General features: G+C 44.2%; 1 protein-coding gene across 2 annotated transcripts in view; it reads left to right on the plus strand.

Annotated features, from left to right (window-relative positions):
* Nucleotides 1-25580, plus strand: part of EXD1 (exonuclease 3'-5' domain containing 1) — a 995593-nt gene that overhangs the window by 856259 nt on the left and 113754 nt on the right. For both annotated transcript variants that reach the window (XM_086937165.1, XM_086937166.1), the window contains one exon: nt 15602-15793. In XM_086937165.1, the coding sequence (XP_086793291.1) occupies nt 15602-15793 (192 nt within the window). The remainder of the gene's footprint in view (nt 1-15601; nt 15794-25580) is intronic.

The following is a 25580-nucleotide window of genomic DNA, read 5'->3' on the forward strand; positions in this document are numbered from 1 at the left end:
TAATGTGTCAGAAGATAAAGAAATTGTGTTTCCGATGTGGATTTTCCTTTCCCCATGAAGGTAAATGTACTGCTATCTGGCAAATATGCAAAGGCTATGGGAAGGAATACCATTTTGCAACGGTTTGCAAAGCAAAAGAGAAACTAAGTGTGTCACAAAGAGAGAAGAAAATGGACTCCAGAAGGTTCTAGGCACACTCTAGCTATTCCCACTAGGCCAAACAACCACATAGACTAAGGCAAGTGGCAAGGAAACAACTTTGATCGTTATCAAATTTATGGTCCAACGGTTCAGTTACTCCATCGAGTGACAATGTGGAGAATGAATGTGCGATAGTGATTTTAGACACAGATCGATATGTGCATGTATGATTAGCTCCTTTCAAGAAAAAAACACAACTCTGAAAAGAATCACCACATGAAGCAACAAAGTTCCTTTGGACATTGTACTAAAATCACGCTTGAGGTTAAAGGGTGTCCTACACCTTTCATTATAGACAAATGGCGCGTCAGCAAACATGTTGGCAGAAAAGTACAAAGAACTGTCTTTGATGTCACTTCTCACACCATCAGAAACCAATGTGTGTACCAGAACAGTTTCTAGGGCCTTGCAGGGTAAAGAATCCTCTGAGGCGACCATGCTGCACAAGAAAAAGACAGTACAAGCACCGATTCATGTTCTCCAAGGTACTTTGTCGAGTGTCTGCTTATTAAGTTTCGACACTGTTGCTGACATGGGATTAGTTTCTGTTAACTACAACTTCACTGCCCATTCTGAAATAGTCAATTACCCACATTGTTTCTCGGACTTGGGAAACTTAAGACTATGAAGGTACAGCTTTACTTTAATGAAGATATTTGCCCCATTGCACAGCGACACCATTGAGTTGCTTTTCACTTACAGGAAGCTGTTGAGAAAGAATTAGAAACATTGTTAAAGCATGTCATAATCGAGCGATCAACTGGTCTGATGATGTGGTTTTCACTCATTGTGGTGGTGCCAAAAAAGGACGAATTTGTGTTGATATGCGGCAGGCTAACAAAGCAGTCGAAAGAGACACCTAGGTCTAAACATTGGGAACATGATCACACAGCTGAATGGCACCAAAGTCTTTTCTCACCTTCATCTGAACAAAAATTACCATCCTCTTGACCTGGAAGAAAACTGTAGGTAGACTACTACTTTTTCAATGCATATTGGTATGTTCAGATATAAAAGATTACATTTTGGTGTGTCAGCTGCAGAATTCTTTCAAGATGTCATTCATCGAGTAACTCATCCTGTCACCTGCTTTTAACTACAGTGATGATATACTAGTGTTTGGGACTACACAAAAGGAACTTGACAAAGCACTCGCACAAAAATGCCATCTGCTTGCTGATATAGGTCACACACTAAATGCTCAGAAGTGTGAATTTCACAAAACAAACTTACATTCTTTAAGCATATTTTCTTCGAAAGGGGATGATTCTTGACTCTCTAAAGGTACAAGAATTGTCATCTACTTGATCTCTAGAAGATTTGACCGTGCTGCAATCTTAGGCATGGGCAGCTACTGTCCCAGTTACATTTGTGACTTTGACATTGTAAGTGCTCCTCTAAAAACTAACAAAGCGAGATGTTCTGTTTAAGTGGTTATCTGAAATCTTACCGAAGTTTCAAGAAATTAAAACACTCAATTACAAATGCAAATGAAATGGCTTACTTTGAACCAAAATTACTTACAGTGATCATGGTAGATGCAAGCCAAGTGGAGCTGGAACCAATCCTTGCCCAACATAATGGACATCCCGATGCTCAGAGACACATTATGGCCTATGCTAGTCTGGGTCTATCTTAAACTGAACATGCTTATTCTCAACTGGAGAAAGATAGCTTGGGTATAATATGGGCATGTGAACAATTCCATGTATTTCTGTACGGAAAGCAAGATCATCAAGTGTTGCTCACCATTTTCATAAATTTTAAAGCCATGTTGCCTCCTCACATCGAGAGGCTGGGGATTGCGTCTGCAGGAGTATGATTGCAGTATTGTGCACAAACCGGCAAAAGATCAAAACCCTGCACACTACTTTTCACAGCATCTTAGCACAATGTCCAAAGCAGCTGAAGCCTACATCAATTTCAAAGTAAAGCCAAGTGTGCATGAAGCTCTTTATATTGAACAGATTCGGTCAGCTTCTAATACTGGCAAAGAAATGCTTAAGCTCAAGGAGGAACACAATCATGGAAGAAGCATATTCGACCTCTTACAAATGATGTTGAATACCAGAAATTCAAAAATGTTTTTAAGGAACCTTCTGTTGCACATGACTTTATCATATTAAGAGGGGTAAGAATTGTCATCAATGTGTTTTCGCGGTAAACTTGGGACGCTTGCTCACCGGGCATTCTCCAGGACCCCCACTGCCTTGCTGATTTTGGGACCGGCAACCGAGCTCATTGCTCATGCCGAACACCAGACTACACTTCCCAGCAACCCCGCTCGCGGCGAGGACGCCGCTGGCGCAGAAACCAGGTACTAGGAGGCGCATAAAGGGCCTACTGGGCCGAGGCCCTTGTGTTTCACTGTAAACTTGGGACGCTTGCTCACCGGGCATTCTCCAGGACCCCCACTGCCTTGCTGATTTTGGGACTGGCAACCGAGCTCCGACGCTCACGCCGAACGCCAGACTACACTTCCCAGCATCCCCGCTTGCGGCGAGGATGCCGCTGACGCGGAAACGAGGCGCATAAAGGGGCTACTGGCCTGAGGCCCTTGTGTTTTGCTGTAAACTTGGGACGCTTGCTCACCGGGCATTCTCCAGGACCCCCACTGCCTTGCTGATTTTGGGACCGGCAACAGAGCTCCGACGCTCACGCCGGACTACATTTCCCAGCATCCCCGCTCGCGGCGGGACGCTGCTGACGCGGAAAGCAGGTGCTAGGAGGCGCATAAAGCGGCTACTGGGACAAGGCGCTTGTGTTTCGCTGTAAACTTGGGAAGCTAGCTCACCGGGCATTCTTCAGGACCCCCACTGCCTTGCTGATTTTGGGACCGAGCTCCGACGCTCACACCGAACGCCGGACTACACTTCCCAGCATCCCCGCTCACGGCAAGGACGCCGCTGACGCTTAAACCAGGCGCTAGGAGGCGCATAATGGGGCTACTGGACCCTCGTCCCGCAGGACGCGCCGGGAGAAGCCCGGGACAAGGGCGGGCCGTCTGTGGACAAAGGAGGCCGGGCCGGGCCACCTCTCTTGGCTCCAACAAAAGCGGAGGTATTTGCTACATCTAATCCTAAATTCGGTTATTGAACTGTTGGAAGTGCTACTAATCTTTAAATCTGTTATTTTTATATTTGGACCACCAAAATCCTCAATTTTGCTTGAAATAAGTAAACGAAAAGGTGCTGCTGGCACACTAGATGACTTTATAACTAGAGCGGAGTCAGTATTGTGCCGTGAGATTGAAATGACGCAGCGACGGCTTTCACTTGACCCCTCAAACCTTCCAACCTTTAGACAATCTGCTAACCAAATATTGGATATTGCTCCGCAATTGAACGATGGTAGATGTTCCCAAACTGCCCAACAAAGCTTGAACAATTCTGTGTCTGAATCACCGCATAAAGAACCAGGGGTAGCTGGGATTTTTATAAGATTAAGGCCCCAAAAATTAGGAAGATCGTCGAAAGGTAAATTAAAGATTACGACGGAGGAGAAAAAACTGGGTGAAAAGAAAGAGAAGGCAGCCACAATAGTGAAACCTAATAAAGGGGACAGTATCGTGCAAGACTTTGAAGAGATGGAATGTAGAACGATCGGAGTGCAAACTGACATTGATTATCATTTGAATCAAGGCAAACATGGTGGGAGGGTGGAAGGAGAAGAACGCACAATGGTGGAAATTTTAAAAAAATGCTTTAGATATGATAAAGTCCCAGATAGATGAATGTTTAAATTCAAAATTGATAGCCCTTGACGGTAAAATAGATAAGTTAGACCAGATGACCACGAAATTATGTACTACTATTGAAGATGTTAACAGGATAGTTGAGGAAGGGACTTGTCTACTGTGTGAATTGGAGGCTAGATACACGGAGAGCGAAGACGTCAAAAATGCTGTGCAAAGTTCTGTACAATCTGGTCCCACCTTGATAAACTGTAACAGGATGGGGAGTAGCCCAAAGGGATCGATGGATAGCAATCCCTTAAATAATATCCCTGTTCTGGCAACTAACTGTTGGGACAATGCAGGGAATGATAGCACAAGGAAGATTAACCATAGTCCAAGGGGACTGATTTGATACCAAATGCTGATATTCTGAGATTACCCCCTGCGGCATGCCCATATGTACTGGTGTTATGGGGTGTCCCAGTCCTAAAAAGAGATCAGAAGGAACCATGGGTTAATCTCAGGAATAAAGTAGTTGACTGGTTCTCCAAATAAGTGAGAAGGCTTAGGGTGGATAGGTGTTTCACCAAAAGATATACAAGGTGACTGCATTGTGGTGAATTTTACACACCCCCACACTGTCTGCAAGCATATACCATCTCAAAGTTCTGGTATTCATGCCCTACCTCTAGGTTATTTTTACAAACCAGTTGCACCAAAACCAATTCAAAATTTTGGGACACTCACATTTTTAGAAACCTCAAATAGTTTTCATACATTATCCTCTCTGGAGGCGGTCGATTGACCACAAACGATGAATAAAAAAGATACAGAAGTAAATGAGAAAGTGGCACACATAGTTTGTACCCCAGAGGGAGACGTCATCTGTTACGAGGATTCTTTGGGAGGGAAACAACAACGTGGTTGAGAAATTATACTCTGCATTCCTACTTTAAGTTCATTATGCGAAATAGCGATATCTAGGGGAGCTAAAGGTGCAGACCCTATGTTTAGATGTGCATCATTTAGTGCCATAAGCTCCAATCGCATCCTTGATCTAAAAATGATATCCTGGAATATAGCGGGCTTGTGTTCAAACAATAGACCCTGAATGGAACAATTACATCAATACGAGTGATATTTGCATCCTTCAGGAAACCTGGGCCACTAAGACTGTACATAGGGTAGGATATAAAACCTTTCAAACAAATGCAGTCCCATCAGTGAGAGGAAGGCCTTCTGGTGGCCTTATAATTTGGGTGAATGTGACCTTGAATATTGATGTCACCCAATTATGTATTGACCCTCCTGATATGCTTGGAGTTAAAATAGTCACTGATGATAAAAGGGTCCTACATGTATATAATGTTTATAATAGACCATGTCCATTACACAGGGAGTCACCAATAATAGAAAACCTGGATTCACTTTTAAATGCATTACATCCAGGAATAAGCAAAGTAGTAGGCGGTGACATGAATTGTAACTATGAACCTATTGCAGGGTTACAAAACCTGTTAGAGGATGAAGACAGTGCCAACAAGATACCAGCATTGAACAGCAGTGGGGCAGTCTCAGGCGCTACCTTAGCCCTTCAAATCACAAGGGTAATGGCTTGTAATGGTATGAGGGCATGTAATGGGCGCCTACCATCGGACAGTCCCAAATCCCCTACCTTTTTCAGAAATAAGTGCCAGAGTAAAATAGTTTACATTATCCTATCATCGGACATTTGGTAGTTTGTTGTAGATATGGAGATTAGACCAAGAACAGAAAGCGACCATCGCCCACTTGAAGTTAGTTTTCGTAGGACTTTACTCCTGAGTGAGGTTGAGAATGAAAGTGTATTCCATACTATCCCAGATATCATCATAGTTAGCAATAATCGTCGAACAGTTAAATGGGCATATATCCTGAAACATGGGGATTTGATGGCTAATATTTATAGATCTTTTGCCAATAATTTTGAAACATTCGATATCTCCCAAGACGAGAGACACATTCCTGGATTTACATACTAGGTTTTTTAAGGAATTAATTGCTATAATGACAAAAAAACCTAAGAAGGTTGATGAAGCTGGTAACTCAAAGGCAGTAGGGAAACCCTGGTTTAATAGGGAGTGTCTCAATGCAAAGCTGGGGTAAGTCCATGCTATAAATAACAACAATATTTTAGCAGTCAAGGAGGCTAGGGCTAAATACAGGAAAACCCAAGCGAAAGCAAAATCTTTGTGGGATGAAGAAATTTGGTCCAGGATGCTATCTGCTGCTAAAATGAGTGTGACCAAAAGTCGTTCTGGGAAATAGTGGCAACAGAAACAAAAAAGAAAACTGATCTCGGGATGTCTTGTTAGATGAGACCACCTGGGTCAATCATTTCACCAAGTTATACGATCTTCCTGAGGGGAATCAGGCTCTCGCTGATGTTAATATACTACCAAATTTTAATGAGGAGAGACTAGTCCTACATTTTGAGATCCAGGAGACCGAATTAGCAATTATCTCAGTTAAAAACGGGAAAGCCCCGGGATTTGACAAAATACCAGGCGACATATAATCATGAAACTAACATTTGGGTACCTCATATCAATCACTTATGTAACGTTGTTGCTGCGGGTGCAGAATACCCAGACACATGGAAAGGTGTGGAAATAATGACTATTTTTAAAAAGGGCGATAGGAATGATCCAGCAAACTATCGCCCTATTAGTTTAATTGATATCTTACAAAAAATGTATGCAAGGGATGTTTTAAACCATATAAATATCTGGATGGATGAGGAATCAGTGCTCACCAAATACCAAGCAGGGTTATGAACCAAAATTAGTACTATTCACCAGGTCCTAAGGTTCTTTTGTTGGTGCTGGAAGTATGTCACTTTGAGAAAAGGCCACTTGTACGTAGCATTTGTGGACCTCCGGGCGGCGTTCGACCTAATGCCTCGAAAATTGTTATGGGAGACACTTAGGCGTCAAGGGCTACCGGCTAACCTTTTAGAGCAGGTCATAAATTTACATAGAAACAACTATGCAAAAATTAGGTGGGGCCCTGGTGGGGAGCTAACAAAACAAATACCAATAAAGAGGGGAGTCCGCCCGGATGTGTGTTAGCCCCTACATTGTTCTCCCTGTTCGTCAATGATATCCCATCCTGCATGGAGGCTTGTAGTAATGACTCGCCAAAATTGGGGGGTGAGAGGGTTTCATCCCTCCTTTTCGCCGACGACACCATACTTATATCCCAAACACCCCGGGGCCTACAGAACCTACTGGACAAGTTCCAGGCATACTGCAGCACAAAGGGCTTAGAGATGAATGTAAAGAAAACCAAATACATGGCTATAAACACTAATAAAAAATTATGGAAAATCTGACGCTAAATGGGTACAAATTAGAATACGTACGGAACTTTAGCTATCTGGGTGTTTCCTTGGATTCCAATCTAACCTGGAAAAGCCAGATTGAAAAAAGTAAAATAGTATTCACGCAAATTTGTTACCTACAATGAAAAAACATGGCAACAGTCTAAATAAAGTAATGTCACCAGCCTTAGAGATTTTTAAGTTTAAAGCACAATCAGCAGCACTATATGGGGCAGAATTATCGGGACCTATGTGCAAGAAATCTTTTGAAATTGGTGAGAACAAATTCCTTTGGGCTTTAAGACTACCGGTCAGTACTCAGTTGATACCACTCCTTTTAGACCTTATTTTGAAACGTACTGACCACCATGCAATCCTGAGACCTCTGATGCTCTGGGTCAGACTCTGGTCGACCCCTGAGTTGACAGATTACAAGGATGGTCTAAAAAGAAATCATGGAATTCAATTGCTGTAACAAAGTCTTATGGCTTAGACACGTAAGATCCTGGCTAATAAAAATTGGTTTGGAACAATTTTGGAATGAACCATCTTTACTAAATCAAACTTCAAAGAAGATCTTAAAGTTGTCATTCTGGGCATACATGAATTACGATGTGATAAATGGAAGAATTCATGGATCACTAACAACTAGTTTTTTAGTGTTCCAAGACCTAGCTCTCTTTGAATGTTTTCTTGATGAGGTGTACCCACCATTAACCAAGACACTCTATATGAAATATAGATATGGTATCTTGAGAACAAACGTCCGTGAATCAAGGTGGTGACAAAATAGTAACAATCAATGTACCCTATGTCATAATCAGGCAAAAGAAGATGATTCACATATTTTGTTCTTCTGTCCGATTTACGTAGTGCCTAGAAAAAGATGGATCAAACCCCTTTGCCTAAATTTAGGCACAAGATCATATAAAGAGGCTAGTAGAATTTTGAAAACTGATTCAAGCCAGGTTATTGTTTTCGGTATCAGTAGATTTGTTAGCTATAAACTTTATAAGAATGAAAATGGGTTTGAAATTATAAATAAATTTACTTGTTTTAAATCCATGAGAATTATTATCTCTTGGACAAGTGCTTCATTTTATTGATAATGCTGGTTGGCTGAGTAGTCATACATGAATTTTATAAACAGTTTGTATATACACATGCTTCCCACACTTATTACTATTGATATCTCTAATGTAGTTATATTTGCCCATTACTGTTAGTGTTGGATAGTTACCTATTTATTTGTGTTTTTTATATAAATGCCCTTTTACACTTTTAAGTATTTATGATATATTAAATGTGATTTATCTGCCCCCAAAAATTGTGCACAGGATTGCATTGTTCTGCTTTTCTAATTGTCACCACCGTTCATTATGTCTATTATGTCTAATGAATTAAGTTTCAAGTGTAATTGTATATGTATTTTATGCATCTTTTATGGTACAAATGTGCCGAAATAAAGATTTTTGAATAGTGAATAGTGTCATCCCTGAAAGCCTAAGGCACCAAGTTATTGTACTGGCACACAAAGGGCATTGTATTGCTGTAGTTAAAAGAGCCCTCAGAGATAGGGTGTGGTTGCTGCCTTTTGATGAATAACTTGAAAGGTAGCTTAAAGCCTGTCATCTATGTAACTGCCTGTCTCCCAAAACGAGACTGCACATGTTGAACATATCTGTTCTACCTAAGCAAGCTTGGGAGACAATTGCAGTTGACTTCTTTGGACCCATCAACAAGGACATAATCTCATGGTAGTTGTCGATGAGTTCTCACGTTTTCCTCTAGTGGAAGGCCTATCAACGCACATGACCGAGTAATTGAGAAGCTGAATGGCATTTTCACAATATGGGATGATCCCTCCATTCTCAAATCTGACATCGGTTCACCCTTCAATAGCCGAGAGTTCAAAGACTTTCTTAAATGTTTGAATATCAAATCTAAAAAAGTACACATCTGGCCACAGGCAAATGGCGTTGTTGGACAGTTTTGAGTATTTTGAAAAGGGTGGTTCAACGTGCTGTACTGGCAGGCATCAGACTTAAGTCTGCTTTATGCCCAGCCCTTTATGCCTACCATTCCACTACTGAGAAAGGTCTGCCACCTTGCTGTTCAAGAGAGCTCAGGGACAAAAGATACCTCAATGGACCACCAGCCGCTCAATTGACCCTGACGAGATTCGTGCTACTGACACCTCTTGTAAATGGAAAACGAAGGCTTATGCCAAGTGCCAACATGCTATAGACACAGTTTTCGGGAAGGAAGAACGAGATTTTGTTAAGCAAAAACAGACCTGCACAACATAGACTCGGTTTGATGCTGAACTGCTAAGAGTTGTGGCAAGTGAAGGACATATGTTAATTGCCCAACGACCTGGAAAATCCATAACCAGAGACTCGTCTCACTTTAAGCCTTTGTTCATCAGCTCCTGACCTCGCAAATGAGGCAAGTCCATTTGAGTGCCCAAGTCAAGCATCTTAGTCTTCTCCACAGATGCCAGATGAAGGCGCCCCTCCCCTGTCTTGTACAACTAGATCTCGAGGGCTGGTGCGAGCACCTTGACGACGCATCGAGGAGCTGGATTGTTTGTATATGTATATATTTGTTTGGCACTTTACATTTAACAGAGGGAGATGTCGTGTCCTGTGTTTATGGCATGGAGACTCTAGTCGTCCACTGTAGACTCCTTACAAGTAATATGTATTGTGATGGGTGTGCCTGGGTACGGTTAAAAAAGCTTGTAACACCAAACGTTCAGTTTAACGGTTGCATGCTAAAGAATAAAGATATGCAAACCAGAACTCTGTGTGTGGTGTAGTCTGTTACATGCTCCCAGGTTGGGAAGGACACTACATATGCCAGGGGTGTTCTCCTCTCCTTGGGCTTCCTTATAATAATAATAATAATAATCCTGTATTTGTAAAGCGCACAGCTACCCATAGGTTTGCCGGCGCTGGGGGCCGTCGGGAAGATTAAGCAAGTTATTGCCTAGAGTCGCATGGTGCTGGGCAGACCCCTACCCCTGCCGCTGGTGCTGGGGATCGAACCGAGATCCCCAGCATCTGGCGTCAGTCGCCCTGGCCGCTGCGCCACACCTCTTTAAAGGGTGATGTAGGGATGATCATGTTTAACCCAGACAAAGGTCCAGGGAAGAGATTTCTTATGGATGGCATTGCATAGTGAATCTAGGGGCATCACAGTTGTGTTTTACCAATGTCTGAAATAATAGCAATGTCTGAGTGTCACCCTCACAAATCACAAAGATATCATCTGTACATCTCTTCCAGAAAGCAATATATGCTCTGAAATGATTAGTGTTGGAGAGAATGACTCCATGTTCCAGTTCATCCTTGTACAGTACTGCAAAATGTGGTGCAAAAACTGCCCCAATGGAAGACCTCTTCATATGTAAATAGAAATAATTTTCAAATTCAAAGAAATTGCCTATGGGGGCTAGTTCTAACAATGATAAAAATGAATGATGTTGGATCCTGGTGTATTCTATTTCTGCGGCTAACAATGCTGTGTATGGTGTTGATGCCCTTTAATTGGGGTATGTTCATATAGAGCAGGAGTCTCCAACCTTTTCTGTAATAAGAGCTATTTGTTTCCAATGAAAATCCTCCTGAGCTTCTATTATTAGAGATGTAGCAGGAAAAGCATCAGATATGATTGCATTAGTGGCCAACATTTGAAAAATTACAAGCAGCGATCACTCCAGAGCATCAGCAAGGTTGTCAGCAGTATTGTATAAAATACTTTGTCAATGTGGAATACCTCTATGTGGGTAATACATAACAGCCATAGATGCATTACCCCAAGCCCCAAGTTAATTGTAATAGTCTCTGCAATACCATTTGTTTTGTATCACTCAAATAATAGCTTTAAATATATTTTGAAAATGTAACCGTTTTTCTTCAAACATCAGCATTTGAATTCTGTAAAACCACACAATTTCATTTCAAATACATGCTTCTCAGATTTGGTATGTATACATATAGTCAACCAAGCAAAAGCTTCTAATTATGTTCACTGAGCTGCACACAGGAGAGCTACTTAAAGGTAGCTGGAGAGCTACCAGTAGCTCATGACCTACTTGTAAAAGAAACCTGGTATAGAGGGATTCTATGTCCGGAGTAACCAATAAGGATCCTGTTGTGGGTAGATGAGTCTTCAATGAGATTCATAAAATCCATGCTGTCACATAAATAGCATGTTGTGAGGGGCACAAAAGGCTGGATGAAACAATTTGTCCCCTGGGGATGTGGGAAGCTATCAAGATTGTTTTTAACTTTTGGGAGAGTATAAATAACTGGAGTGTGTGGTTGGCTTCAGTTGAGGTATGAAAACTCATATTTGCTGAGAAAACTATCTCTTTAGCTTAATCTGTAAGACTGAGTATTTCACTTTGTTTCTCATTTGTTGGATCTTTTGTAAATTTTGCATAATGGTCAGGGTTATGAAGTTGGAGTAGGATTTCCAGTATGTTTGAGTCTGTCTTGTAGGGCAGTGCCTTCACCTTTCTCTGCAGGTTTGACAATACTGGTACTATCCATTTTGAGTGTGTGAAGGGCTCCACATTTTTGTAATGAGATGTTATATGGAATAAAGTTTTTTTTGTTAATTATACCTTGAGGTCTTGGAGTACTAGATTCTCATAAGTGAGAAACTCCACAGGTAAGGGTGACTTTGGATTGAAAATATTTGGAGGTAGGTATTAAGCCAGTTAAATCAGTTGGAATAGGAGTTGCCATCTAAAAAAAAAAAGAGCTTCAGAAGTGTTTTTCTAAAAAAACATTTCAAAAGTTCACTGTGGAGTTCCAAAACGTCGCTGCTTTCTAAAGGAACAAACGACAAACCTTTATTCAGTAAGGTGATTTCTGTACTGGAGTGTGAAGAATATTAGTTAAAGATAGACATTTTTTCTATACTGTCTACTCGGGAGGTGGGGGGGGCACTGATAGTATTTCTGACGGGTGCACCTATCCCCTAGGGTAATGCTAACCCCCTCTGGGATTTGCCTCTGCTCCTGCTTGGAGAGCGGGCCTGGCCCCATTGTAAAAATAAAAAAAAAGTTTCTCTCTAGAGTTTGTGCCCTAACTTGTACCTTCACCGGAATCCAATCGGTTCTCAGAATTTCCTGAACTGTCACACATTTGTGTTTATTGTAACAAGCCCACGGTCGATCAGAGTTGAGGTATGTATGTGCAACTGGTGCACTAATCATCCAATAGGTATGGATAGGTACTTTTGACTTTAACATTTTGGATACCGTTTCGTACTTTATTTGATTTTTTTTTTCTCACTTGCTTAATACGATTAAATTCTGATAGGGTTTTCTCAGTTTTGTTTAAGATTGACTTTGCATCTTTAATTACACTAGAAGGTTTTGGGAATAGAGTTTGCAAGTGAACACAGTAAGAAACTCCTAGAATAAATTGGTGATTTGGAGAAATAGATTGGCATACAACTGAGTCCAGAGTACTAAGATGTTTGCCACCACTTCCTGCTTGATGTGGTGGCAGCCAATCAGATCTCAGGATGAGATCGGTCGGCTCTGGGGATCCTCTGCAGCGTGATATTTACAATTATTTTACCCTTCATTTTTCCAAAACTATGAAACAGATTTGCACCAAAACATAAAAAAAGCTCATTCTGAATCAAGATCTAGCTTTCTGCCAAATCCATTTAGTGGTTTGGGATGTAGCTATGTCTAAAGTTCCTATGGAAACATGAAAGGGGAAAACACATTTTGGAACCCCTCCTTTTTCTTGGCCCCCACCTTTCACTGATCACCCCGAAAAGCTCCATGCACAAACTAGTCAAACAGTAGCACGTTTTTGGAAAGTGTCTTGGAGATTTCTCAAATGGGGCCAGAGTTATTAGCAACACAAAAAGGCATTTAGTTACTGTGTGTATATGTTTGTATGTCTCTATGTGTGTGTAAATATATATATATATATATATATATATATATATATATATATATATATATATATATATATATATATATATATCCCAAAACTGCCACTTCACCTTGCCGTCACTCCACACACCTCGGGTGCCTCCAAACGTGGCGGTGAGCCGTGTAAACTTTTTAAACACAGTCCGCTGAAATCACGTCAGCTAACAAACAGGAGCACATATATATCAGGCACGGCTGGTCCATTTGGGCGGAAGAGCCCCGCCCGCCTCCTTTTTCCCCTTAGGAACAGTGTCTGTCAGGCTGAACAAAAGTCAGCCTGACCGACACTATTCACTTTTAGTTTAAGCAGCTAGGAGACACACATGTGCATTAAGCGCTGGCTCCTGGCTGCCTGAACTGAACTTTGCTGGGCTGAGAGAAAGTCACAGCTCAGTTGAGCGTGACTTTCTCAGCGCAGCAAAGGTTGCTGAGGTCCTCCCCTCAGTGACGAGGGACTGCATCACTGATTGCCTCGCATCTGGGTGCTTCAGTTTTAAGCCCTGAAGCACCCAGGATCGAGTGTCAATCAGTGACACTTCATCACAGAGTGGGGTGGGGTCAGTTGTCTCCCTGACCTCATCCCACTCTGGGATGACGATAGGACTGCTGCCTTCCAAGCCTCCTGGAACCTCCAAGGCAGAGCAGACCTGGCTAAATGTAAGTGGAATTTAAGTTCTTTTTACATTGTTTGGTGCCTGTGTGCGTGCATGTGTGAATGTTTGGGAAAGAGTGTTGTAAATGAATATGTTTGTGTGTGTGAGTGTGCGCCTGTTTGTGAGTGTTGTGTATGTGAGCCGCGTGTGTGTGTATCCCGTCCGCCCCCCTCCCGCCAAAACTTACCGGCCGCCAGCCACATATATATATATATATATATATATATATATATATATATATATTCACTGAAAAAAGCATAGGTTTCACACCAGTTCTAGTTAGCTGGAAATTTTACTGACATAAAACCATTGAAATTCCCACGTTATAGTTAGTTGGACTCACTATAACTTGCGCGTGTAATGCACTGCTGATGACATCACATATTACATCACTCATGACATGGCCAGTGACATGAGTGATGTAATATGTGATGTCTCAAGAGAGAGAGCGAGAGAGACAGAGAGAGAGCGAGTGACAGTCAAGATCCATTTATGTGGAGCTAAGTAAACCTATGAATATATGTATATATGCTTACCTTGTTGATATTTTGGTCCTCAGTATTCTGGCAACATGATATGTTTGAGTCTATATTACTATATTAAGGTTTAATACCATAAGAATACATTGACAATGGGGATTTGAGAGAGCAGTAGAGGGTTATTGTTGAGTGCATTGAAAGACTGATCTGACAAAGGGCCAAGCCTTTGCAACGCAAAATTAGTGTATGTTCAAATATGAAGTAATATGATTGATTGCCTAATGTGGCATTAATCTAATAGTTATAATCCCATAACACTAGGATACATTTTGACGTGATGAACTTTGTCTATTATAAAGGTCAAAAGAGAATGTTTGTCTAAGGCGAAAGAAGGAGGTTTTAATGCTTTATTAATGTAGTAGTTATGTAAGAATTTGGTTTTCTTTGCCAAAAAGTCCACATTCCGGATTATGCCAAAGACAGGATGGCTGAGGGAGACAAAGTTATGCCAGTGGCTAAAGACCTTCAGATAAGACCACTGCAACTAGTATTGAGACAACGACAGGTTAATACATTTAAGCAGTTGTGAACTGGAAGGAGCGAAGCAGTGCTGTTTTGTGAGTGGGTGGAATGATAGGCACTGTGCTAGTAGGGCAGTTCTCTGCCTCAGGATGGCAGAAGGCTTAAGTAATGGTCTGGTACTCACTATGGCTTTGTGGTCAAGGGGCAGGATATAAAGTGCAGCTTAAGTAGTCTGAACAATGTAAATAACGTCCAGGGAGAGGCATGTACTGTGGTCCCTGTAAGAAATGAAACTCATTGGCTTGGCAGGTGTTGGCATTTGAGAATGTTAGCACTCTACAGTACCTGAGGAAAAGGTAATACAAGATGTGCAAAATTAAGAGGGTATGAGAAGAAAATGTCTAAACTTGGTTTTAAATTACTCGATACAGGCAAACAGCCAGATTTAAATGCTTGAAAGGAGTATTTTGTAGCCACTGGGAAAAGGGTATGCAACCATTTGGAAACATTCCAGGGAGTGGTGTGTGAGTAGACAGGCTGCCAATTTCCATCTGTCTCCAAGGAATTTTATGAAGTGGATGTTTGGAAGGAGTCATTTTAAAAGACTCAGGAAAACAGAGAAGTGTTCTCTGGGGCTGCGCAAACAGTCTAAAGAAGGCATTGGGTTACTGATTAAATGGCCCTGCTACGTGCCAGGATTGGAGGTTGCTAACTTGTTACTTTGGTCTTTGTTTTTTCCAGGATGAACTGGACATTTGGTTTGTACGCCCAACACCACCAAGTTTGCTGAAGGTGCTAGCATTAAAAGCTGTGTATTTGCTTCCTTTGAGATCAGTTCTAATGGATGAAATGATGTCGGACTACACATCCTTGGTTGATGCCTACCTCAACACGTACCGTGATGGGGAGCCAAACCAGCTTCCCACCACAGCGGTAAGACAAATCTTTACCCTTATGGGCAGAAAACAGTTCTGTTGTGTATTTCAACCTAATGAATCGTACTACCCTCATCCCCACCAATATAGAAATGTTGCAATAAATAGAAGTGCATTCAGGTTTTAGAATTGTGATTGAATTTTTGTTTTTGTTTGTTTTCGCATGATCTTTGTCAGCGGCAGAGTCCACAATACGCACAGCTGTTTAAAGCTTTTGTTCTCTCAAGTTCTCTAAGTCCATGCATGATCAACAACCCCCCTCGCAACATTCCCTCCCCTGCAGACTTTGGAGTCTGTCCCACAAGTGCATGATAGTGTTGATCATTGGTACATCTGATTTGAAGTGCAAGACATTCTGCATATGGTATGGCATACATCTGGTATAAGTAAACAGTTACACTTAGTGGGCTCAGCCAAGTTTGGCGGCCATATCTCACTGCAGAACTCTAGAGGCCCGTCCAAAGTACTCCTTTGAAATTCAGTGTCATGACGTGCATTTGATACACAGTTAATTTTCCATCTTTGAAGTCCCATTCCAGGGAGTCATCCTTTAATGTGTCCCAAGTCCTCAAAGATTTGGTTTGGATGACTGCAAATATTTTAACAACAATGTCTGAAAGTCTGAAAATTCTTCCCATTGTTAATAATATCAGTTCACGAGACAGCACCCACTTGCCTCCACTCCCCACCTCAAATGGCAAAGTCCCAGTATTTAGGAATCCTAGTATTTTCCTAGATTCTGATCCGTGTTAGGAAATGCAAATCACTGTTGTAACTAAATTCTGCTACTTTTCTTCTGATGTTCTTGTTGGGGGTTTTCACTTCCTTTCTTTTTTTCCTTTGAATCAGTTATTCATGCGTATGTTTGCTCTTTCATGGTTTGTGGATACTTCTTCTGTTGTGGCCTCCCTAAAAAAGAGTATCCACTGGCTTCAGAATACTCTGGCTTCAGAACATTCAAAATGCGTTGGCCAGAAAACTTGATCAAGTGTCAGTCTTTGGCAACTTCAATGGATTTGGGGCTAAAAGGGTTAATTTCAAATTATTCTATATTCCTCATATAACCTAACATGGCAAAGGCTCTAAATTAGTTTCTGATTATTTTATTAAATATCATCAAGGCTGATCTTTAAAATCTACCATCCTATTTAAACTTGATTCGCCCAAATCAGACTTAAAAACACAATTTTATTGATTTTTTTCACAAAGAAAAAAAAACCACTCAATCTCCATTACAATTATCAGTTATTCCTCCCCCCATCCATTCCATAGTCCTTGAAAACCAAAATGCAATTACAATACACCTATTCCTGTTCTCCTCCATTCTCACAGGATACAACAATGATATGCTATGTCTTATTCCGGTTCTTCATTGTAACAGTTGGCATCAAATGTACATGTCTTATAATTAACTAACCAACTAAATAACCCTTCCCACCCCCAGCCTTCCCCCACCCTGTCACCGGTGCGTCCTCCTATCATTCCGTCCTATAAATAATGTGTGCTTTGATATCCAGCTAGATTGTACATACTGGGGTACAGTCCATCCCATGCCCTTTCATTCAGTTTCCTCTGCGCTTGACTGGCCTACCAGTACCTGAACCAGCTCCTCCCATGCTCTTGCTGCTTCCAGCGCTTTCTCATTGTTCTGCCGCCGTGCTTGTCGCAGGCGAACAGCCCCCTCACTACTAGCCCACTTGAGCAATTCGGTCTTCCACCTCTTGACACTAGGCCCCTCCCTTGCTTTCCAATGCATCGTAATTTCCCTTTTTGCTAACACCAAGCCCATATCTATGAACTTACTAGTTATCTTTGTTTTTGAGGTGTGAGGAAACCAATGGAGCAAACAGACAACCATATCAAAGTCCAAGTGTCACTCCGTAATTAAATTCAATAGACATCCCACCTCTATCAAATAGCTCCCCAGACTCACACAACCCCACAAATATGCTCCAAGTCTGCTCCCACGACTGCACACCTAGGACACACACATCGCATTACTAGCACTATAAAAGTCTATAATCTTACCAGGTGTCAAGTACACTCTGTGTAATATGAAGAAGTGCACCTGCTGGAACTGCGCATTTCTAGTCCCCTTCCAGGCCCTACGCAGGATATGCCCCCACGCTGCTTCCGGTATGGTCTTCCCTATACTCTCCTCCCATTTCAAGTGCAGCCTATCTAGCGGTGCTAACCCTTCATTCAGCATCCTGGAATATAAACATGTAACCGCCTTAAACGTACCACTCGCCATCACCACATATTGACATGCCATTGCGGTTTTAGGCTCCATCAATCCCTCCTTCCAGTGTTTTTTCATTGCCCGCACCAGGGCTGCATGTATCAAAAAGCCTCCTCTGGGCAGATCGAATCTATCCTGTAGCACCTGGTACGTCAACAGCAGCGCTCCATCCTCATATAAATCCCCCAGGACTTGGATCCCTGCCTGCTCCCAGTCCCATAGCGACGTCCAGTCCCCTCCATGAGGCAGCGCGGTGAGCCTCCCCAATGGTATTTCCGGCTCATAGGGGTGCTTCTCCCCCGCCTTCCTTTGGCTTCTGTTCCAACACTGCTGCAGCGTCCTCTCTTCCAAGGTGAGATCACCAAGTGCTACGCGCTGCTGCATTACTATGAAAGATAGGACATGTCTTGGGATCCCCCTACCTCTTGCCGACTCTGGCCCCCTAAAGTCCACAGCCACCACTTGTGTAAGAACTTGCAGTTGCGCCGCTATGTAGTACAACTCCAGGTCTGGAGCCGCCAACCCACCTTCCGCTCTCGGCCTCATCAGTGTCCGGAGGGGCACCCTGCACCTCCCCGATCCCCAAATGAACCCCGCTATCATTGATTTCAGGCTTACAAATACTGAACAAGGCACCCATATAGGCAGTGTTCTGAACAAATATAGTAACCGAGGCAGCGCCACCATCTTCAGTAAGGCAATCCTTCCCATCACCGACAGCAAAGGGGTGCTCCAGAAGGCCATGTTTCCCTTCAAGGCTCTCACGCACTTCCCCGTGTTCCCCTCTAGGATGTCATTATGCCCATGATATATATGAACTCCGAGGTATGCTAGGCAAGACGGCTCCCACTGCACCGCTAGGGGCAACACAGGTGTCACCATCCCCGGGAGCACAGGAAAGAAACATGTCTTAGACCAGTTAACTCATAAACCTGACACCTGTCCAAAATCCGATAACATCTGCGCAGCCCTGGTCAACGCCTCACCAGTGTTTGCTAGAAACAACAACAAATCGTCTGCATATAACGATATGTGTTGCTGTGCTCCTCTGAAAGCTAGCCCCTCGTACCACCGTCCCAATCGAGCCTGCACTGCCAACGGTTCTATTGCCAAAGCAAACAGCAGAGGGGAGAGTGGGCAACCCTGTCTCGTCCCGCGGGCTACCTCATATTGAGGGGAAATCATCTGCCCAACCCGCACTCTAGCTTTCGCCGATATATACAGCCCTACCGTCCATCTCACGAATCCCTCGCTCAACCCAAATCTCCCCATGAGTTTATACAAATATTTCCATTCTTAGCTATCAAATGCCTTTTCTATGTCTACCGACAGTACTGCCGCTCCAGTCGAGCTTCCAGATGTTTATCCCAAGACCCTCAGTAGTCTCCAGACATTGGTGCAGTGTTCCGGGTAGGGATAAACCCAGCCTGATCATCGTGCACCAGATTAGTCATATGCTGCACAAGGCGCGATGCCAAAACCCGGCTAAGAATTTTATAGTCCGTGGTCAGCATAGCACAGTGGGCGGTACGCCGCCTTGACCGTATTATCGCGTCCCGGCTTTGGCAATGGGACTATTAGGGCCTCACGTATCATTCCCGGCAACTGACCCAATTCCCTTGCCTCCTCATAGACCTCCAAATAGTCTTGGCGCCAGTATATCTATATACTGCAAATAAAATTGAACCGGCAATCCATCTACTCCCGGGGTCTTGTTCCGTGCCATCTGTTTAATTGCACATCTGATTTCCTCAAGCATAATGCTTCGGCCCAAATGCTGCGCTTGTTCCTCTTCCAGCTGCGGAAGCATCAAGTCCTGCAGGTACATCTCTATTTCAGTCTCATCCGTGACTATTGTGCTCCTATAAAGCCTCTCATAATACTTCTGGAACTCATACAGAATTTCCCTCTGGGTATAAACCATGTCACCCCCCTCCGCCTCCAATGCCAGTATTGGCGTTCCCCGCGGCACGGGACCCGCCAGCCAAGCTAACAGTGTCCCCGACTTATCCCCCTCTGTGTGGGCCTTCTCAACATACTTCCTATAATCAAAGCAACGCAACCTCTCCACTTCCGTGGCCAACACCTCCTTGGCTTCCATTACCTTTTGCTGCAGTTCCGGATGCCTTGCCTTTTTGCCCTTCTCAACTGCTCCTCTGCTTTTCCAACATCCTGCAGCAGTGTTTTGCGTACCCCAGTATATTTGTTAATACAGAGCCCCGGACTACCACTTTAAAGGCGTCCCACTCCACCGCTCTGGTAGAAGCAGTACCCGCATTCTCAGAAAAGTAATATACTATCCCCTCCTCGACCTCTCTGCGGAACACTGGGTCTTCCAATGTCTCAGGGCGCAATCGCCACGTCGGGATGTCAGCCTTTTCCTTTTCCTTAGTCCAGTGCAAAGTAAGCAGCAGTGAGTTGTGTCGGACAGAGTTTTAGTAAGGTACTCGGAATTAACTACGGTAGCTGCAACTTATGAGGAACACAATATGGTATCCAGCCTCACATGAAGCTCATGCACAGCTGAAAAATAGGAGTAATCCCTATCTTGCGGATGATGAGACCTCCACACATCTACCAGATGCCATCTATCCTGCCATGCAAGCCTGTATTTGGACAGTCTATGCACTAGCGAGTCTCGCAAGGGGGGGGTGATATCTGTCTAAGGTCGCATCTGCTATGGAGTTAAAATCTCCCCCCAACATTATTGGGCCCGCCAGGAACTGCACCAGCGTCCCAGACATTCTGTCTAGAAATCTCGCTTGCTCTACATTAGGTGCGTAAATACTACACACAGTTACTTCCCTACCATAAAGGCGCCCTTCTACTGCCACAAATCTGCCCTCACTAACTATGGTTTGCTTAAGCATCTGAAAAGGAACCCCCGCTCTGATCCAAACCAATGCCCCCCTCGCAAACGCTGAATAAGCTGTGCTATAAACCTGTCCCCTCCATCTACGCTGCAATGCTAACCCCTCCGACTTAGTAAGGTGCGTTTCCTGGAGTAATGCTATGTGTACACCCCTCCTAACTAAATAGGCATGGACCTTGTGCCTCCTTGTCATAGTAAGTAGCCCCCGCACATTCCAGGTAATACATCGCAAATCATGTACTGTCCCCATTATCACAATGCAACTTCTTCACCTTTCCGCCGTCAAAATTGGACAAACCGGTGAACCCCAAAACCCAACCCAATCCCCAACTACCCCATCCCCCCACCCAGAACAGGTCCTAAAACAAAACTGTTAGTCCCCATCCAAACCATACCAAAACACGTCACACACCTAAGCCCAGCAGTTGTCACTGCAGGCATGCCTTAGGGGCAGTAAGGGGGGGGCCAGCGCCAACAGGTGACCGCTCCTGCTCATAGAGTAACTCCGCTGTGATCCCCCTATAATACCCATCCTGCCCCCGTGTGCCATTCATCAACGTATAATAACATCACTCCACATGGTATCTCCCCGCCCCGGAGCCAAGTCCCAATACCCCCTTCTCTGCCCACCAGTCACAGCCTTCAGTCTTCCACAACTTAACACTATCTATTCACATCCAGTTCAGCTATCTACTAGTCCCAGCAGCCAACATGCGATCCATTATTCATCCAGTAGTCCATCAGTCGTAGCTATAGTAACCTGCAGCATTTTAACACTCCCATCTTCTGACAGTTCAGCGTCTGACTGAATTTTGTCCTTCTCTGTATCTGTACTCTCCGGCGACTGTAATGTCTGACCGCTTACCAACGCCGACACTGCTTCTAGTGCATCCTGTTTCCCCAGCTGTCTTGGTCTGCGATGGTTTCCGCACCTTCAGCCTCCCACGCCGTAGGCGCTGCGACTTACGCTGAGGCAAGCTCCCACGATCTTGCAGGAAACAGCAGCGAATACTGAATACCCTCTGACCACAGTTCTCTCTTTACTGATAGAAAGGAGGTCCAACGCCGTTGGATGTCATGGGTATAATCCGGGAATATATTCACTCTGCCATTATCCACCTCGTACCGTCCACCAATCCGCGCCTTCTGTAGCAATAAATCCCTATCCTTGTAATGCAAGAGTCTAGCTACTGGGCGCGGAGGTCGCCCCGGCAGCGGAGGCCTGGCTGGCACCCTGTGTGCTCGCTCCAGCGTGAAGAAGGAAGATAGACCCTCCGCCGCTACTACTATCTTCAACCACTGCTCCAGATAGTTAACCATATCTGATCCTTCTACTTTTTCCGGCAAGCCCACTAAGCGTATATTATTGCATCTGTTGCGACTTTCGCCATCCTCCGCTCGCCGTTTCAGTGTTTGAATGCGGGCCAGCGCATCCGCTACCTTGCTCTCCAAGACCTTTTGGGCCGGTTCCATCTTTTGCATTGTCCTTTCCACCTGCTTCATCCTGTCCACCAGTTTAGAGTGGTCTGCTCGCAATAGACCAGGCCCTGTCGCCACTTACATAATATCTTGTTGCAGTGCCGCGCGCGAGTCCGCTATTGCTGTTAATATACAATCAAATTGTTTTTATAATTGTGGGTCCTGGGCTTCCTCAATCCCCTCCGATTCAGCCTGCGACTGCTGTTTGCCCTCTGGCTGCTGGGCCACCCCCCCCTGGCTTCCCCATGATTAGGAACCCCAGATGGTAGCATGATGCCTGCACTCTGCACCACTGCTCAGAGTCCCGAGCTTATAGTCGTTTCCGCAGTTGTCCTCTACTGCTCCGGGCGCATCACTCAACAGGGATACCCACTCTTGCAGGGCCAATGCTGCGATGTGTGTTTCAAGCGCTCCTGCCCCCCATTCATTGGTAGTCTGTGTCACGCAAACCGGGGTTCCCCCACAGTTCATTCCCCAGCCTCAGGGGGGAAGCGTCCAGCGATCACCATTCCGGGGAAATAGAGGGGGGGGGGTCGACTTTGAGATCCCTCTCCCTCAATGGCACAATGATGCCACTTTACTGCTTGCCATCTGTCCAGCCCCTCTGCCCTCCCGGTGCTTCCTTGATCCCAGCAGCTAAGTAATGCCCTTCTGTTATGTGTCCTCCGTTATGCCTTAGCCATAGATATTGCGCTTAAACGCACCCTTCCGCTCAGCTCGCCAGACTCCTCTCCTGCTCTGTCCCAGCTTCACCAAACTGCTTCCCCTGTACGTCGTGCCCCTCCGTACAATTTTCCCCTGCTGTGTTGGGCTCTTCTTCTCAGGGTGCCTGGGAACCTGTTATTTGCGACACCCTCACTAGGCGGGCCCGCTTCTTTCGGCCGCCTCGGGGTCTCCGATCCAACCCGCTCCTCCCTCCTGCCACCGCCCCGACCCCTTCCACCGCCAAAGGCCGCCGGATCGACTACACCCTACTCACCAGGACAGTCAGATGGGCGTACGGGCTTCCCGGCTCCGCTCCTCTCCGGTCTCCACCTCCGCATTGCTCCAGGTCCCGGGGAAGCCGCTGCAGTACCTCCAGGCCTCCGAGCCCGCAGCGTCTCAAGCCTCCGTCGTTCCGTGGTGCGGGCGCCCCGCCCCGATCTCCGATACACCGGCGCACACCGGGCGGGCGCCGTTGCTTTTCTACCCGCTCGTCGTTCCTGCCCCTGGCTGGTCGGACCACAGTCCGAGTCAGCTTCTGACCCTGCCACCCGTCCTCAAAAGACCGGGCTCCGGTCATCGGCTCCGCCGCCATTTTGCTTCGTCGTCGTCTTTCCCCTCCCGGGCTAGAAAATGGTACTGAGCCTCAAATCGTGTTAGATTTACCCCTACCAGGCTCTCAGGCAGGGCCGCCTCCGGTCAATTACTCCTGGCGCCCCAGGGGGGTTTCAAGGGCCTTTTAGTTCAGGTTTTTGTGGGGACCCGCACGGAGCTCAGCGCTCACGCAGCCAGCTCCATCGGCCTCCAAGCCACGCCCTTTGCCCAAATCAGACTTAGACTTAGGACAGTATATCTTTGAAAGCACAAGGTGCAGCACATTCTGGACAACTTTCTCTGATGGCTGAATCGAACCTCCTCTAATTTAGTTGAATGTTGAAAATGAGGTGCTATCACCATTGAGGGCTTTATTTATAGCTTGGCAGATAGATTATCCTATCTGTCTTATTACAAGGCCAATATATGCTGTGGCACTTGTATTAAATAGTATATTTCACAGAAACACTCACTGTTCACACAAGGGGTCTTTTCAGAGTGTCATCTCAACCTATCGGTCTAAGTCTAGGGAATAGATTCTTCTCAACAGATGTCCTGCACATGCAGAGATAATGTTACCTGCAAAGGTTGTTCGCAAGTAGACGTCCATGCTCGCCTTTGCAGTGATCTAGTTGATTTGTTGCTTTTTCTTTGTTTAACTTTCTTGTTTAAGATGCACGCATAACCATAATATGGCTGGTTCTCATAAGGTGCAATCGCTGCTGGGCAATAAGGTACAGGTCTTCTCCAATGTAATAGAAATATAGCATATCTTTTATACGGTGTCTTTCCTTTGGTTTCTCTGGCTGTTTTGTACCCCCGAAGACATAACCCTTCCCAATTCTCATCTAACACCCGACAACAGGATCTCTTCTAGTGTTTGAGGGCTGCAGATGTATCGTCTCAGGTTCCTGCAGTTAGGAATCTGAGACCTCAGATTGTCTATCTGGTTCGGTCTTAAATAACTAGCCATCTTTAAGACATGGGAAGAGATATTGATTTGAGTTACCAAATGTCTCACTTGACAATAATAAATGTTCCTCCTGCAAGAGTTTGAAATTTGCTCTACAGGTGTGTGGATGATTTGAACTCTTTCTGTATAATAGGGCTCCTATTCTGAGTAATCTTTTCTCCTGCCACAGATCAACTCCTGGATCTCGAGGGCTTGTGTTAAGTCAGGGTTTGATCGAAAAAGTCGTTAATGGGGAAGGGAAGTATGTCATCCCCATAGGTGCTCCAATTTCTTCAGGACCCGTTTCTTCTTGTAGTAGGAAAGTTGTACATCCCCCTGCGCCTGCACCGCTTATCCTGTCAGTGTACCATGCACTTTAGACTGTTTGTAATTGTGTCGTCAACAAAACAGTTATTTCTATCCAGCATCTGTCATCAATGAGGCTTAGTTGAGTTGCCTAGAATTAATCCCATATATATGCAAAAAAGTGCTTGGCCTGTTTAAAAACCCCGGGATTAGGCCAATATAAATGTAAGAGCAAAGAATACTCATGTACGTTCATAATATGTATTTGAGTAATTACATATTAAATGTCTCATAATTTACATTGACTTTGACATATAAAAAATCAGGAAACAAGAAGCAAAAAAGATTTGTGAAATGTTGCAAATTTATTTGACTAGTATTTAATATGTATGTCTATATGGAGCAAATCTAGGCAGAGAGGCAGTGACGCATTATACAGAGTGAAAGGAAAGCCGATGATGCTGGGTTCTGGGAGCAGAAATATACTATTACTGCATTGTGATGTAGCCGTTTTAACCCTTTAACTGCTGAGACTTTTCCACCCCTTATTCAGAGCCCTTTTTTAAGCTATTTGGGGTACTTTGCTCTTACGTCTTTAGAACTTTTTCCACTTCAGGTATTGTTGCCAAATCTGTGTC

The sequence above is a fragment of the Lissotriton vulgaris genome, chromosome 9 (assembly GCF_964263255.1).
Source record: "Lissotriton vulgaris chromosome 9, aLisVul1.2, whole genome shotgun sequence".
Taxonomy (NCBI): Eukaryota; Metazoa; Chordata; class Amphibia; order Caudata; family Salamandridae; genus Lissotriton; species Lissotriton vulgaris.